The 18,166-nt window shown below is 48.9% G+C and overlaps 1 protein-coding gene across 10 annotated transcripts in view; it reads right to left on the reverse strand.

Annotated features, from left to right (window-relative positions):
* Positions 1 to 18,166, reverse strand: part of GAS7 (growth arrest specific 7) — a 210,732-nt gene that overhangs the window by 71,463 nt on the left and 121,103 nt on the right. For all 10 annotated transcript variants that reach the window (XM_049110220.1, XM_025428377.3, XM_049110223.1 and 7 more), the window contains exon 2: positions 17,021 to 17,141. In XM_049110220.1, coding sequence (XP_048966177.1) covers positions 17,021 to 17,141 — 121 coding nt within the window. The remainder of the gene's footprint in view (positions 1 to 17,020; positions 17,142 to 18,166) is intronic.

The raw sequence follows: 18,166 nt of genomic DNA on the forward strand, positions 1-18,166 counted from the left end.
GGCATGATCCCGGAGTCCTGGGATCAAGTCCCACATCGGGTTCCCCGAAGGGAGCCTGCTTCTCCCTCTGCCTGTGTCTCTGTCCCTCTCTCTGTCTCTCATGAATGAATAAATAAAATCTTTAAAAAAAAAAAAGAAATGTATGTGCACAGAAAATCGCTAGCAGAACACACAAGAAACATTTGATGCTGGTTAATTTTTAAAAATCAAGCCAAAGTGGGGCGCCTGGGTGGCTCAGTTGGTTAAGCAACTAACTCTTGATTTTGGCAGCTCAGGTCACAATCTCGTGGGTCGTGGGATCAAGCCCCACGTCGGGCTTTGCGCTCAGTGGGGAGTCTGCTTGAGATTTTCTCCCTCTCCCTCTCCTCTCACTCAAACTATTGTATCTCTAAAATAATTAAAACAAAATCAAATCAAAAAGGGCCATATTTTTATAGCATCCCATCTGAATGCTTTACCAAGTACATGATAATTTTCCATGAAAGAGAGGTGACACTGTGTTATGTTAGTGTAGGAATACATTCAAAGACGGAAAAATAAAAACAAAAAAACAAGAAACAGACCCAAACAGACTAGGTTAGCATATGGTCCAGCGGTGCTTTGCAGGGCAACTGTGAAAGGCTGAGCCAGTCAATAAATGCTGGTAGAGCACAAGGCCAGCGATCTGAAAAAAATTAAAGTCCATCTATTTCTCAACCATTTTCTGAAATTAAGTTTTATCTGGCTTAAAAATGTTAAGGGGGGATACACAGTCCATGAGAGTCCTAGAAGAATACAGTCCCCTCTTTTGCTGGCAAAGGCCTTGCTTCTTGAGTGTGGTCCCCAAAGTGAGGAAGCGAAAAAGCTACAGATCAACTGGGCTTTCTATAAAAATCACAATCAGAATCCTAAAACATCATTTTTAAAAAATATTTTATTTATTCCTGAGAGACACACAGAGAGAGGCAGAGACACAGGCAGAGGGAGAAGCAGGCTCCCTGCAGGGAGCCCAATGCAGGACTCGACCCCTGGGGACTCCGGGATCATGACCTGAGCCAAAGGTGGATGCTCAACCACAGAGCCACCCAGGTGCCTCTACATCATAAAAACAAAACAAAACAAAACAGAACTACATGTTACCCATAATCAAGACCCAAATGCCAGGGCCTTTCTAGGCAGACCCATATCTGGGAATGCCTACTTGGCCGCTACTCCTTGTTCCAACAGGCGTGACTCAGAACAGGTCTTGGGAGGTCATCTTCAACCCTCAGCGGCCAGTTTCTGCTAACTGGCTACTAAAAGAAAAAAAGCAAGAATGCAGAGAAAAATAGGTATGTTGCAAACCCAGAGAACCCGGTGAGCCTGAGACATCGTGAGGTCCCAGAGACAGAACCTACAGCTCAGCTCTCAATTTCCAGTTCTTTAGCAGAGGCTTCTAGGAGATGGCCTATGTGCTTCTAATAGATGTCCCTTCTTTTCCCCCTACAAGCTAGTCTGAGTGGGCCCCTGTTCCTATAAGAAGACCCTCCCTGGCACACCTGGGTGGACTCAGCGGTTGAGCGTCTGTTTGCCTTTGGCTCAGGGTATGATCCCAGGGTTCTGGGATCGAGTCTTGCATTGGACTCCCCGCAGGGAGCCTGCTTCTCCCTCTGCCTGTGTCTCTGCCTCTCTCTCTGTGTTGCTCATGAATAAATAAATAAATAAATAAATATCCTCTTGCCCACAGACATCCACCAAACTTCATTGCCCTATAAACAGCCCACGCCAGCCCTAAGGCCATTATTATCTGGAATATTCTTCTGTGACCACATTTGGAATATTTTTCTAGGACTGTGCTGAACAGTGGCTTCTTAATACGCCCCAAGGAGGACTTCCATAATCTCTCCATGGGAAAAAAAGAAAAATCACACCCCTCAACCATTCCGAAGCTTCTCTTCCCGCTATGGGGTATCTTTCACTCACATGCCACCTTTAGGATCTGTTTTCTGAGAAAATTGGCATTTGTGAACTTCAACCACGCTGCATGGCTAATCCAGATTTAGAAGCCTTTCCAGTAAAAGGTGTGACTTTACGTTTATAAATAATGCTCGAAATCGTGGAGAGAGTGTTGCTTTTCACAAGGCAGAGGAAACCTTTGGAAAGAGCCATGGCTATTTTGGGGAATAGAAATAAGCCGTCCTTTCTCTGAGAGGTGCGGCCACCAAGGCACTCTCCAAGCCTGCTGGATTCCCAAGAAGACCATCTAGCCCCCGAATCACAAAGCGGGGAGGAACCAATACTCCAAAACATGGACAGAAATTTTAGACAAAATAAGCTCTTCAAGAAAGGGCATTGAGGGTGCACCTGGGGGGCTCAGTGGTTGAGCATCTGCCTTCTGCTTAGGGTGTGACCCCGGGGTCCTGGGATCGAGTCTTGCATCGGGCTCCCTGCAGGGAGCCTGCTTCTCCCTCTGCCTGTGTCTCTGCCTCTCATGTGTAAATAAATAAAATCTTTAAAAGGTGGGGGGCATCAGGACAGAGGAATATACAAAGTGAGGAAGAAATTGGTAGCATTTTCAAGGTGATATGAAATAAGATTCTTTGAGAAACAAAATGAGCAGGTTGGAAAAAAACTCTCTGCTAAAAGGCCTGCCAGCCTCGTCCACTAAGGAAAATTCTGGAATGCCACCAACAGGGGTAGTCTTCAAGGTAGGCTCAAAGTCCTTCTCCATCACCTGGCAGGCTGGTGAAACCACAGACCACAGGACCCCACTCACTCCCAGAGCCCCTGATTTCAAAGGTCTTGGGGGTGGGGGTGGGGGTGAGAAACTGCATTTCTAACAAGTCCCCAGGTGGCGCTGATGCCGCTGGTCCAAGGAACTCCACTTGGAGAAGCACAGGCCTGGGGGGTGCCAAGGAAGGAGGGAAGGCCATTAAAAAATAAAAATAAAAATAAAAATAGAAATAAAAATAAAAATAGAAATAAAAATAAAATAAGCAAGATTTTTTTACCAAAGGGACACCCATCAAAACAACCCACAAATCACTCCTGACTTAAAAACACACCCACGATTTGAAGTACTTCTCCCAAACAGGTGGCGCTGTTAAAAACTACAGCCAACAGTCAATGTGGCCCCGAGAGATCCAGAAAAAGAAAAATGCCCCCCCGCACCCCTCACAGGGCCCATGCTTTGAGAGCAGAGAAGAAATCCAGCAGGACCACCACCATGCAGGCCTCCTCTCCATCTCTAAAGTCCACCAGCCAAGAAGGCTTTGTATTTGCACACCTGGTCATGGGAATTCACGGGAATTCATGGGGATGCAGTCTCTCTAGGGAAGAGCTGAGCCAGCTGGGTGGGGACCTGGTGTCCAAAGCACTGGGTGCTCCCTGGCCCGTTCTGTTCTGCTTCCCAAGGCTCTATCCCTGCTGTGTGCTGGGCACCTGCTCCTGTAGAGGCCCTCTGTCCCCCATCAACAAGTAACCTGTTTCTATACAGCAGCACAAAGCCACTGAAGTCTTTATCTGGGGACAGGGATGATGGCTGGGGAGGAGGGAGGAGAGAGAAAGAGGGCAGGAGTCCCTCCTTGACTCCCAGCCCGGCATCCTCTTCTTTCACAGTGGAGAGCACATAGTTGGGCACCCCTGGGTGCTCCTCACCAAACATAAATGAGCCCAGGGTGCTCTCAGGCTCCAGTCTGTTCACTCCAGCTCTGGAGGCAACCCCAAAGTTTAGCAGCGCCCAAAGATCCCACCCAGAGGACTCCAGCAGGAAGAGGGAGAGGACCAGGGAGGACAGGCATCTGAGAAAGCAGAGGCAGAGGAACCCAGGAGGGCGGGCTGGGATCTGGGAAATGAGTAGAGCAATTATTTTTATCCTACTTATAAAAGTAATGCAGGTCCTGGGGGGCGAGGGGGTGCAGTGCTGGAAAATTCGCAGAAAGGTCAAAAGGGGGAACAGAAGTCCTCCCGGATCCATGACTGGGAAACATCCACCACCGATCAACACCTCTGTGCCCTCGCCCCTGCAGCCAAAGCTGTGCCACTGGGGCCACAGGGCATCCCACCCAGCAGGAATCGGCGACTGCGGGAGGTGGTGGCAGGGAGCTGGGCCACCTGCGTGGCCACTGGAGTCTGTCCCCCAGGGGAAATACAGAGCCTGAAAGACACCAGCCTCACCCCTGCTTTTACAGAGACGGGGAATCAAGACAGGGCATCCCCCGGGCCAAGAAGGGGCAGAGAGCTGTGGACGTGCCTGCCAGCCCAGTCTTCTCGTGTCCACACACAAGGACATGTACGAGAAGAATCTAAAGCATCTGGGAATCAATCGCTTTCTGGGTCTCTCTCCTACAGCTTACATAAAAGGCTTTTCTGCACTTCCTTCTCTTGGAACTACCAGAAGTCTGGGGCCCAGGCAGCTATTTTAAGCCTGGGCCCACGCCCTGCATTCACCAACAGGCTGGCAGTGCAACAGGAAAGCAGGCCACCTTTCTGGTGCTGGTGCTACTGTACCCTCAGGCCAGGTGTGGACAAAGGAGGTGACAGGCTGCATCCTCTCCACAGCCCCCAGGGGAGGACACGACACCTCTCATGCGACTTGACAGCGCCCAAAGAGACCCCTGGTGGCCCTTTATGCGGGGGCCTGGGAAGCATGCTGGTGTTCTGGGGCTGCCCCTACAAAACACCACCACCACCAAGGCCACTTACACAACAGAATTGTGTTGTGTCCCAGTTCTGGTGGCCAGAAGTGTGAGATCCAGGTGTTGGCGGGGGTGGGGGCCTTCTGAGGGTCGCGACAGAGAGTCTGTCGTACAGACTGTCACCTCGGCCCTTCCTTGGCTCAGAGCTGGGTATCCTCCTTGGATCTTCACATCATCTTCCCTTGTGTGCGTGTCTCTAGGTCCAAAAAAACCTGCTTTTGCTCTGACCTCCTCAAAGCCAACTGCCCCCAGTCCCTGGAAACCCCTACACTAGGTCCCCAAGATGGCCACTTAAGGGTTACCGCCTGGGTGCGGGGTGGGGATGAGGGGCAGGACCTCCTCCAGCTCGTTGTTCCCAGAGCGCATCCTGGTTCCAGACCACAAGATGTTTCCACGCTCGCCCACTGTAGGAGCGAGTTCTTCTGGGGCTGATGGCCTCTTTGGAGGTGCAGACAGGCATTAACTACAGCTGTCAAGACGGCAGGAGATTCATTCTCCAGCAGGGGCTGCCTGGTGAGAAGTCCAGCGGATGGTCTGTCCGAGGCCGAGATGCTTCCAGCGTGGGGTCGCGGTGCCCTGTGCACAGCCCAGCACGCTGCTCCCAGGGAGCGGCGTGCAGTAAACACATGTGTCTTGCATGACTAACTTCTCCCCCTGTTCTCCCACGCCTCTTGGATGAGCACGGCCTACTCTGGAATCCGACTGGGACTGAAATAACAAGAAAAGCTGTTACCCCACTCCCAAGATCTTCCTCCGATAATAAAGATCTGATCATCGGGAAACCACGCCAGCTTCCCATCCGGAGGCGTGTTCCCCAACACTGGTGGGTAATGGGCATTTGGCGTTGCGACTCTGGGTTTCGCAGACTCTTAGAGGTCTATGCCAGCAGGAAAGGAAAGTGACTCCAACTCACAAGGACAGTCCCCTTGAACAGGCTCCTCCCCACTTCAGGGAGCATCTCGCCTTTGCAAAGGCAACCATTGCATTGTGATCGCCCACACCACCCCTGCGAGAAGCCATCCAAGTGGATAATAAGAGCTGAGCAGAGACAAGGCATTTAACAAACACTTGTTGCTTGATAATCAATTCATGCCAGCACTGCCCCCTTGCTGATCACGATGCATCCTGCAGATACTGATCTTTGCTAGGGGTCCTATGGGTGGACTCCATGAGCCCCAACCCTTTCAAAAGCCACCCGGTTGCCACTGCCCATCCTGGTGGACCCAACTTCCTGTTTGAAGCCGCAGGCTCCCACGGCCCCTTGACACCCACACAGGCCTCACAGCAACCCACAGAAAGGCCATGCTTCCTGTGCTGATAGTCAGGTACACAGAAAACCTCCAGGAACAAGGCAGAGCATGAGATGAGCTGGTAGGTCCTCGCTCAAACAGGTGCTTCATGACGGTACACCAGCCAGGCGTTCCTCCCTGGATCCTTGATTCTCATACCTGGTTCCCTTTCTTAATCTCTGATTCCCAAGAGCATTTATAAAATATCCTCCCAACTTGGTATCTCATGCCACCTCTCTTCCCCAGTACTTGGTGCAAAACCATGAGGCTCTGTCTGAACATAGGTCAAATGCAACACCCACAGGAACTGGATGCGTGAGATGCGCACACGAAGCTGAGTGTAAGAAAAACCTGGGGCGGTGGCCACCTTCTCAGCTCCACCCTATTCAGGCAGGAAGATGGGTTCAACATGGCCATGGCTCATGATGCTTTGAGAGAAGACAAGTAACAGGATGTTCATGAAAAAAACTTCCCAGTTTTCAATGTTGGCAAGTCACTGAACTTTTTAAATAAAGCACTGTGTACGTGGAATAAAGTGCTTCTCTGGAAGGTCTCTGGTCTCAAGACAATCCAGCATGGGACCTTCACTATACCTGCATCGCTTCAAGACAGCCCAGCAGGTTCTGGAGGTCCTGACCCTGCCCTGGCCATGTGTCTCTTACCACCACATACAGCAGCACTATAATGCCGCTGCCCTAGAAATTCAGTCATGGTGGATCGGAACTCTATTTTATTATTTTTTAAAAGATTTTATTTATCTCTGAGAGACACACAGAGAGAGGCAGAGACACAGGTAGAGGGAGAAGCAGGCTCCCTATGGGGCGCCTGATGCAGGACTTGATCCCAAGACCCCAGAATCATGATCAGAGCTGAAGGCAGATGCTCAACCACTGAGCCACCCACGTGCCCTTCAGTACTCTATTTTAAAGAGTTCAAGCCAAGCAAACATCATTCCTTATGGGTACACAACTCACAGCCATCTTGTACCTTTTTCAGCCCCTAATTAAAGAATATTAGTCAAGCTATTGACTGGCTGAGGTCCCACCACCTGGTACACCTGGGTTAACTTGATATGGATGGATTAGCCACCAAAGCCTGCTAGGTCATAGGGCATGGGGGCAGGACAGTAACTCTACACTGGCACCCACTTCCTAACCAAAGCCAAGGCAACCTTGGAATCCCCAATCTAAAAACCTCCAGAGAAGAGCAATATGAAAGTAGAAACCTTACGACTTCCTGCCGCATAAAAGGTCTGAACTGTTTCACTAGACTCTAAGTTCCCCGAACACAAAGGTGGTGTTCATTCGGTCTAGACGTCTAAGTGCTATAACGGAAAAAAGAAAAATGTAAGTCCCAAATGCTCTGATTGAACCATACCTGGGAGCAAAGTTGAAACGAGAGCCCATAGGTGTTTTCAAATGGCAAAAATGCTGGGGCACCTGGGGGTGGGTGCTCAGTCAGTTAAGCGTCTGCCTTTGGCTCAGGTCATGATCCCAAGGTCCCAGGATCGAGCCCCACATCGGGCTCCCTGCTCAGTGGGTAGGCTGCCCCTCCCCTCTGTTTGTGTGCTCACGCTCTTTCTCTCTCTCTCTCCCTGGCAAATAAATAAATAAAATCTTAAAAAAATAAAAAGGCAAAAATGCTGAGATTTTAAGAAAAAAATTGAGCATTTGACTCCAAAGCTTTGAAATTAAAAGATCTGCTATGACATCCTGTTAGATGGATCAGAATAAAGACAAGAAAATATCCACAAACCAGTTACCTTGACAATACTGAAGAATATAAATGTTAGCCTGGCTGAAGTGTCCTTCTCCACAGTTTTATATTCAATTTCTATCCTGTCACTGTAAAATGGACAGATTTGTCTGTAAAGAGTTTCTCCTTGAGCTCCTAACCTTAACTATGAGACTTTACGGTGATACCACCTTTACCCTTGAGGCCATAATACGTGTTTACTTGCTTGAAAAAAAAACTATTTTTTCACTGTATCTCTGTAAAAGGAAACTGGATTTAAATGTGCTCTTCAACCTCATTATATTTGATCTGCTGACCACGCCTTCATCAACCTTATTGTCTCCTTGCAAGTCAAAAATAGTGATAACTATTAGAAAACACTTAAAAGTATAAAGCAGACTGGGAGGCTCATGGGGGCTTCAGTCGGTTGAGCATACGACTCTTGGTTTTGGCTCAAGGCATGATCTTGCAGTAATGGGATCAAGCCCCAAGTTGGGCTCTGTGCTCAAGTGAGGAGTCTGCTTCAGATTGTCTCTCTCTTTCTCTTTTCTCTCTCTCCCTCTCTCTCAAATAAATAACATCTTTAAAAAAAATTTTTTTTAAATAAAGCAGACCTTCTTACTCTTTCTAAATAAAAATTCTGATTCAGCACATTTGTGACATTTTTAACAACCTCCTTAAGTGCTTCTAATGCCCACCAAAATTTGGGATTCAGGCAAAAGGAGTCCCCAACCAAGGCATCATGTGCCTGTCTTTACTGGGATGTAATTTACATACCATAAAATTCTCTCTAAAAAGCACACAATAAGTGGTTTTTAATATATTCACAGAATTGCGCAAATACTACAAACTACCTAATTTTAGAACACTTTCATCATCTCAAAATGAAACCCTGTCCCCATGAAGGGTCACTCCCAGTCTCCCCTCTCCTCGTTCCTGGAAACCATGAATCTACTTTCGGTGCCTCTGGTTGTGCTTATTTGGGGTATGTCATGTAAGTGGAACCATCCAGTTAATGGTTTTCTGGGGTCTGGCTTCTTGCACTTATCAGCATGATGTTTTCTTTTTCTTTTTTTTTTTTTTTAAAGATTTTATTTATTTATTTATGAGAATGCACAGAGAGGAGAGAAAGAGAGGCAGAGACGCAGGCAGAGGGAGAAGCAGGCTCCATGCACCAGGAGCCCGACGTGGGATTTGATCCTGGGTCTCCAGGATCGCGCCCTGGGCCAAAGGCAGGCGCCAAACTGCTGCGCCACCCAGGGATCCCCAGCATGATGTTTTCAAGGTTCATCCATGTTGTGGCCTCTTGTACTTCATTCCTATTTATGCCTGAATAATCTCCCACTTTAGGGATACAGCGCATTTTGTTTATCTGCTCATCGTGCGATGGGCATTTGGGTTGTTTCCGGCCACTATGAACATTCGTGTGTATGTTCTCATAGGCACACGTGTTTTAAATTCTCTTGGGTATGTATATAGGAATGGACTTGCTGGGCCATACCCCACACGTTCCTTTTTCTTTCATTTTCACATCTGAACAATTAGCTGCTCTCCAGTGACCCCACCAAACAGCCAACAAGGACAGTTCTTACAGTGCTGACCCACAGGCAAGCCTTTTTCAGAGTAACTCAACTTCCTAGAATACAGCAAACAATAAAATCCTTTGTCTCCTTTGTCTTTTCATTTTTATGAGTCTTCCACACACTGGCAGTGTGCATGACTCTCTAACCTACTGGGCATTTGCCAAAATTCCAAGAGATTACTGGTCTTGAAAACAGCTGAGATATGAGGTAAGTGTTGTGCACTTAACGTGTTACCTTAACGCTACAAATTAAAAATGGATTCTCTGGATTACAAAACAAAACAAACCAAACAAACAAACAGAAACAACAAAACCACACAAAGGCAGATTAATTGTAAGCTTGAGGGTCTAACAGCTTTGCACTAGAGTCCATTAAATAAAAAAATTATTAAGCCAAAATAAAAAACACATATAAACACACACACAGAGCTACCTCAATCAACCAATTGTGCCAAACAAAAGCAACTTTCTCGTCTCCCATTTGCTTAACACAGATGGACCAAAGAAAACAGATAGATGTTTTTGAATGTAAAAGTTTCTCGGGGCAACCTTTATCAACAGGGAATTATTAGGGCTGTTCTATCTGGGAAGATAGAGAAGTATCCAATTATTTGCAACAAAGAAAAACTCAAAAGACTGTTTTTCCAAGTGTTCTACTGGAAAACTTGTCCAGAAACTCACATTAGCTCCTGGTGTAATAAAGTTTAAGGAGGAATAGACTCATTTAAAGAAAAATTAAAACAAGAAATCAAGAGAAGTACTGGCTATTCGGCAAACAAATCCAAGAGCTCAAACCCTAGCATATTTCTCCAAGCTTCGCTCACAAACATGATAAAACATTTCTACGTATGGATGTGTCATCAGAACTTGGAAACAACTCCCAGTTCCCCTGGGTTTTAGTTGAAGCTCCAAGAAGATACTGGCGTTTCTCGGCTGTTTTCTCTTAAAAATGTCATTTCAGATTGTTTTGTCCTGCTCATTCGTGAATTTGGTTATCCTTATTGCAAATTAAGTCACCACCCTCTACGTCCATCCTTCTGAATACAGAGGCAATGGGGGGAAAGTAAGCATGGAAGATGGGATCCAGGCACAGCTTGGCCTATGAGTGGCCATGTAACTTTGATCAACTTCCCGTCCCACACCAGCGGCTCGTGTGTAAAATGAATGGGGTTCAATTTGTTAGGCCAGAGATCATCAAACTTTTTCTTTCAAGGGCCAGATGGTAAATCTTTCTGGCTTTGTGACCACACTGTGTCTCTACTCAACTCCTCCACCATCGTGCAAAAGCAGCCTCAGACGACAGGCAAACAGAAGAGCATGGCTGTGTTCAGTACAACTTTATTTACAAAAATAGGCTGCAAGCTGAATTTGGCCCAATGGTCCTAGTTTGCCAACCCCTGCGTGGGATGACTTGGAAGGTTCTCCCTAGGGTGACTGTGGCATCAAAGTCACTGGGCGCTATAGGAGTCTCTGCCCTGGGACACAGATGTTGGGCTCCTCACATTTCCGTCAACTGCCTCCTTCTATTTTGACTGATACCTCAATCATGCTCCACTGCCCATCCACGTACGGCTCGGATGAAGCATCGCTCTGTGGAGCTGGAGTTAGGCTTTCTGGGGGACCGATGATACGACCCAAAGTTGTGGGGGGAGTAGCTCTCCAAGGGGGAGAAGCTTGGCCAATGGGAAATAGGTGATGAGAGGGAGGTTAAGTAGTAGATCAAACCCCTCTGTTCTCCCATGGACTACTCAAAGGCAAGGCTCTTCTCTGCAACCCTGCCAGAGAAGTGAACATACCTGCTAGATGGGACCTGAAAAGACCTGTTGGACCCCTCTGTGGTTCACTGTCAACGCTAGCCAGCATCACATGACACCTTCCCTCTCTCACTCACTCTCACTTCTCTGGGCTCAGACAGCCTAAAATAAAGTGTCCATGTGTAACCCTTGCCTCAGGCTCTGCTTTCTAGAGAAACACAGCATAAGATATCCCCCTCAAGTGATCTTCTCCCTTTAGAAATGAAAAGCATAAGTAAAGGAGGCTATCGGATCAAAAGTGGGCAAAGATTAAGACATAAGAGATAAAATACTGACTCATACATTCCACAGAACTAATCTTGGCCTTTGTTACTTAATTGAAATACTCCTTCAATGTCCAAACGGTAAAATGCATCCTGAACAGCATCTAAGGAGTCAGCATGTCTCCAAAAAAGAAGACCTGCACACCTATGACAGTATCACGGCTAAGTGATCACAGTATCTGGCTTTCCAGTTATTAATGGAATAAAACAGTATGCTCCTTGAAACACAATGGCCTGTTGTGCAAATAAGAGGCCCTCCGAACTTAGGGGTGTCTGGATGGCTCAGTAGGTTAAGTATCTGCCTTCAGCTCAGGTCATGATCTCGGGGTCCTGGGATCGAGCCTCACATCGGGCTCCCTGCTCAGCGGGGAGCCTGCTTCTCCCTCTTCCTCTGCCACTCCCCCTGCTTGTGTTCTCTTTCTCAAATAAATAAAATCTTTTTTTTTTTTTTTTAAAAAAAAGGACCCAATTTCGGGATCCTTAGAATTAAGAGGTCCCCCTTAACACTACCTAAGGTCCCCCCCAAAAGGATAGGCTATTAGTAATAGCTCAAGATCCAGAAACTAAACACAACCCCATTTTTGGCAAGAGTCAACTTTTTTGGAACGGAGCACTTTTCGAGACAGCAGAGCAACAAGCCATGTCCTGACACCAGAACCCTCGGGGTTCCTGCGGCCCCAAGCTCAGGCCCACCTTGCATGACAAGACGCCCTAGAGAGAGATAATCATGGGGAGATAAGAGGAGCTGGGGACTTCCCAAAGTCTCTTAAAGCCTCCTTTGATGGCTTTGCTGAGTTTATTTGAAAACAACAGTCCTATTGCATGAACTTACTCACTGAAACTTCGTGTTAGCCATCAGGCCCAACCCTATTCATTAAAGAATCTGTGCTTCCCCCAATAATTTAAAATATCCACAATAAATCTGCTCGGTATTTCAGTCTATCTCTGAAGGTCCCTTCCTAATCTTTCCTCCTCTGCCTATCATGGTATTGCCTTATTTCTCTTGCATTCGTCTTATCTCAGACAATTATTTCAAAGTCCCTCCGCCCCTCCTTTTAGGGTTTTCCTGTAGGGCTCTCTCCTACAAGTTCGCCCTGGGTGACCTGCATGGGGCTTTGTTGTCCCTGTGGATGAAATGAAAATTGTGGGATGCTATCTGTCATTGTACCTGTTGGCCACTGCACAATGGTCAAGTGCAATCCATTCTGCTCTGTGTGTGCCAAGCCAGGCACCCACAGGGCTCCCCAGATTCTCAGAGTCCCCAATCCAGCTGCACCCCCCACCCCGAGTCACAGACCCATTTGTCCGCGAACACAGGCTAGCCACCTCTCCCCAAATATCTCCCAAGGAACCCTGCGTACAACCTGGATTCGTTCTCTTTCTTCCGAACTCTTTCTCCCTTGTGTCCCCGGCTCTCGGTGCATGTCAGAGGGACCCGAGCACTCATCTCTCTGCTGCCACATCCTGTCTGATGGATTCCACGTCTTCCTCCCCAGCCACGGCAGGGGATGCAGAGCTGACCCTATTACTTCTCCTCTCATTTAGTCTGCCCGGCCCGTGCTGACCATCCCTAAATCTTTCACTCCGCTGCAAAAGTGATCTTGCCAAAGTATCCTGATCATGCCACACGGCTGCTCTGGTTCTTCCTATTGCCAGAGGGCACAGTCTCAGCTCAAAGGACCTCGTGGGGTCATCACTCCTCCTCACCATTTTGCTCCCTGCTCATGCCGCACACGTCAGCACATGGCATCCCTGTGTCGAGGCCTCCAGATATCCACACCAACACCTGCAACGCTTCTTAGCCCCCGGGTTCCTCTGACTCCAACCAGGGCTGCAGTGTGCCAAGGCAGAGGCCGCCCCGCGTTTGACTCTGCATCTCTACAGCCCGGCTCGGTGGCCAGCCCCTGAGACAGTCCCCGTCCATAAAATCCTAAATGGATTTGAAAATAAGCAGGTGAGCCAGAGCAAGGGACTACAGATGTGAACTGGGCTTTAAGTTCATTACATGTGTAGGTGGTGTAGACACGGGGACAGCACATTCACGGTACCCAAGTCATATTCTGCAAAGGGGCTGGGGACACGAGAAGTATCTGGAAGAAGGGGAGAATGGGACAAGATGATGGGAGGAATGGTGCGCAGTGGCTGGAGCAGGGTGCAAGGCCTCGGCCCGAGTCGCAGGGCAGAAGAGGCCCCAGGGCTGGAATAGGAAGGTGGATGTGGCTGGCCTGGCCAGGAGGAGATGCAGACTCATGTGCCCCCAGAGGTCGGGGGGTCACAGAGATGAGGAGAGCAAGCAGCTGCTCTGATGGGTTATTTCCCTGCAGAAAGGGGGTCAGAGCCAAAACTATAAGAAGCAGCCCGGCAGCCAAACAAACCTGGTCTAAGGAAGCCGTCCAGAGGAAAGTCAGAAAGACAGCTGGGCTTCCCATTCCCTTAGGCGAAGGAATAAAGTCCTTAAATATGCTGTTTGGAGCCTGCAGGGTCCCTCCCAGCTTGACTATGGCTTTGCCTTCAGAAAGGCATTTCCATCTTAGGGGCAGGGCGTCTCCTCCTCCAGGAAGCCTCCTCTTGATCTCTCAGGGTCTCTTGGAACAGATTTTTTTTTTTTTTAAGATTTTATTTATTTATTCACGAGAAACACAGAGAAGCAGAGACATAAGCAGAGGGAGAAGCAGGCTCCCTGCGGGGAGCCCGAGGTGGGACTTGATCCCAGGACCCCGGGGTCACGCCCTGAGCCAAAGGCAGCCGCTCACCCACTGAGCCCCCAAGGCATCCCTGCGACACACTCTTAAAACACCCTGGATTTCTCCTTCACAGCCCTGTTCACGAGAATAATCAAATACATATTCCTTTAAAATCTGCTTCCATTGTTAAGAAGATAAGCTCTTTCAAGAGCTTCTTTTTAGTATTATCACCAGCATCCAACAATCTGCCTGGGACTCCGGTGAGCCCGGTAAGTGTTTGTTTGTTGAACGAGTAAGTCAATCAATCCAAAGGATGAGGATGCATCACACAGTTAGTAAATAAAAGTGGCAGGCAAGACCAAGGAGCCGGGATGACGGCGAGCCCATCGGGAAGGTGGGGAAGGGTAGGGAGGGCCAGTCCTACCGGGGATAACGGAGAGTCCAGGCAGGAGTCATGAGCTCGGGGGCCCACCTGCCTTACCACGCAGTCTGTAAACTCCTGAACTAAGATCCTCCTACATGCTTGAAAAAGAATCGAAAGGAGAAGAAAGTTATTTGAAGTTCACATTCCTGGGGCACCTGGGGGGCTCAGTCGGTTAAGCATCTCATGATGCTTTGGCTCAGGTCATGATCTCAGGGCCCTGGGACTGAGCCCTGCATTGGGCTCCCTGCTCAGCGGAGAGTCTGCTTCTCCCTCTCCCTCTGCTCACTCCCCTTGCTTTTGCTCGTACTCTCTCTCTTTCTCACATAAATATTTTTTTTTTAAGAAGAAATTCACATTCCAGTGTCCACAAATAAAGTTTTATTAGAACACAGCCGTACTCGTGGGTTTCCGTATGTCTACGACTGCTTTCATACAACAAAGACACAGCTGAGAAGCAGTTGACAGACATCACGGGAGCTTCAAGGACAAAAAAAGCGTACTACCTGGCCCTTGGCCTAGAGCCTCTTGGGATCGCTATATCCCCAGACCCTGCCCCCAGGCACCTGCTAGAGTCTGGACCTCAGAAAAAACAGCTGCCAGATAATGTCTGTTGATATAAAACGGGGCTTTAATATCCCCTGAACGAAGAGGGAAGAGTTGAATTTTGCAACAGACTATTTCATGGCCGTGACACAACATGAGTTAGGCTAGCAGGTACACAATACGTTGTTCAAGCAATTTCTAGAACACGGGTTGTTTTTCCAACTTATTAAAAAGAATAATCATGCATATGCCTAGAAGGCGAGAGACTATGAATATCTGGGAGGATATGCATGATAAATAGCTTTAGGGAATGGAAGCGGGGATTTTTACTTGGTGTTTCTTTTTGTAACTATTGAGTTTGTTTGTTTGTTTGTTTTTACCAAGGATATACTACTTTCTAATTAAAAAGAAAAAAAAAAAAAAGAAGAAGAAGATGGGGCACCTGGGTGGCTCTGGTTGAGTGTCTGCCTTCGGCTCAGGTCGTGATCCCAGGGTCTTGGGATGGAGTCCTGTACTGGGCTCCCTGCAGGGAGCCTGCTTCTCCCTCTGCCTGTGTCTCTGCTCTCTCTCTGTGTCTCTCATGAATAAATAAATAAAATGTTTAAAAAAATTAATTAAAAGAAAAAAAGATGAACAAAACTGCAGATTTTAGAAAGCCTCTTCCACCACTCACCCACCTGCAGCCTCTCTGCAACAGAGTGGCTAATTCAGGATGAGAATGGGCCCAGAGCCTTGCTGATCTCAGGATCATATGGTCCAATTTCTGCATTTCACAGATGGGAGCTGTGCACACACACTTTTCTCTGAAACTTCAAAGTCCAGTAACAGTGCAAAGCGACTCGTGTTTGTTTTGAGGAAGTTTAAGATTAGAATGGTCAGAAATAGTTCTACTTCCCTTTTCCTAGAAACTCCAACTACGTCTTCAGCTGGGACATGCCCCTGACACCCACGGAAGGCTGGTTGCCAGGGGACGTGAACAAACCAGGCCCCCCACCCCAGTTCCCGGCCCCCGAGTAGCAGGTGCCAGCTGCCTTCTCTGCTGCTCCCTCTAAAGAGCAGCTGGCTTTCTGGTTACCAGGACACCTCTGAGCACAGGCCTGTCACCAGCAGTCATACTAATGGCCCCACTGGGTAGGAAGAGGTGACCGTTAAGGCAGGTGGGGTGCACACCAGAGAAATGAAGGGCGAAGCCTGAGCCAACATGTGGCTATGGATTATATCTCACATCCTGCCTTGGCACACACATCTGCTATTCCCCGTTCCCCCCCCCCCACCGCCCCAAATCGAACCTTCTGTGTTTCCATCCTTCAGAGAGGCCCAGAGGTCAACAGACAGAGAGCCCTGAGCTGCATTTGCTCTGTCCTGCCCAAGACTGCCTTGTTGGAGAACCTGCCACTCCTCCTCCTATAAACTTTCTCCAGCCTTCTTGCAGCCCACTCTGCAGCGAGCCCGCATGCTGAGGTCCTGGAGCCACTCGCGAAGGTTCTGGAAGCCCACAATCACTGGGCACAAGGAGCTGTGGTTTTAACTCCACTCAGAAAGGCACTTGGGACCCATGTTACCTAGTAGAATACATAATGCATAACTAGCCCCAGCATTTCCCAGAGAACATTCCAGGAAATACCAACCGGTGAGAGTACGGGATGCTGCGGTGAAATCAGGGAAATCCCTCGCCTCATCAGGACATGCCATGTTTCAAAATAATCATGCAGTAGCTGAACCTGGTTAACATGACATCAACCAGCGGTTGACCAGAGAACCTTCTGAGATCCCAGGTTGGAAAGCATCCCCAGAGCATGAGGTGGGGCTCAACAGAGATGCCCGAGTTTCCAGGGTTGACCCCCGACCCCCAAGGGCGGCCTTCTCCATCTGGCGCAGGCCCCCACCACCTGGCACTGTGGAGAAACCCATCGTCTGCCGCAGCCTCTTTAGGCAGGTTTCCGAAGAAATGGTGTTAACCACTGGGAGATGCAAAAGGGAGACAGAAATCCAGGGGAAGCAGGTGCACGATGCTCCCCAGAGCGGGACTCACCATTGGTGGTCGTGTTGACATAGTAACGCCGGCCCTGGGGAGACAAGTAGCTCTGCCACCCAGGTGGAAGGATGACGATCTGGCTTTCCTCTCCCGGCGGAGGGGGAACCATTCCAGGCTTCTGTGGAAGAGGAAAAGAGAGGTCACACAGGTCGGGCATTTGTACAACTGGTTTTCAGCCAGTTTTTGACCAACCAAGTCACAGGCGACTGAAGTCACCCTGGAAGAGCTGATGCTGGGAGGGGTGGGAGGTGGCCCACTGGCCTCCCTGAGGGCGGTCACAGGCCACACATGTGTGATCCGGGGGCTTGCCCAAGCATGAGGTGAGAGGAGCTCTTGATGCTTCAGAGCCAGTGCAGAAGGGACAGCTTGTCATAAAGGACAAAGGGAGGTGACAGCCAGTTAGTAGAGCTGGACTCTCTCCCAGGGGTCCCCTGGACAAGCTCTCTCCGGACGGCTCTGCAGGCGGCAGGGCCCTGATACGCTGTGCACCCCCCTTCCCATGGGATCCAAAGCCTGAACCTCCAGGACCACCAAGTACAGCCTGCTGCGCGAACCTACCAGAAGGAATTAATGCACGTCTCAGCAGAGCAAGATGTAAAGCGTCCTATAACAACGCTGAGAACGGACCAAGAACTAGGCTGGGCTTATCTGGTCCAGTGTCCAAATTGCCCCCTCGGGGGATCTGGGCACAACTGGGACCCACAGGCCAAACCACAGCTCCCTCCGTGTGCCCTCACGAACGGCTTGATCCTCTAACAGGGAGGAAGCAAGTGTAACCCTCAGAGTTACAAGAGAGGAGACTTCTGGCAGTGGGATTAAGGGCCACTTTTCTCCTCTCCCGATTACGTTATCCCTTGCATCTAAATTTCCCTCAAACAACAAAAATAAGTGGTGAGCTAAAGAACATTTAAAAATAAGGAAAGAGGGTCCAAATTAGCCCACACAGTGGCTGTGCCTTCCGAAGATAGCAAGTGGATTTAACCACACAAGGAGAGGGGCTGTGAATTTCTCCGCAAAGCAGGGCTCTGTGCGGAGGTATTAAAACTAATCAGCAACTGGGATGCCCGGGGGGCTCAGTGGTTGAGCATCTGCCTTTGGCCTAAGACGTGATCCCAGGGCCCTGGGACGGAGCCCCGCATCGGG

The sequence above is a fragment of the Canis lupus genome, chromosome 5 (genome assembly GCF_003254725.2).
Source record: "Canis lupus dingo isolate Sandy chromosome 5, ASM325472v2, whole genome shotgun sequence".
In the NCBI taxonomy this organism is placed as follows: domain Eukaryota; kingdom Metazoa; phylum Chordata; class Mammalia; order Carnivora; family Canidae; genus Canis; species Canis lupus.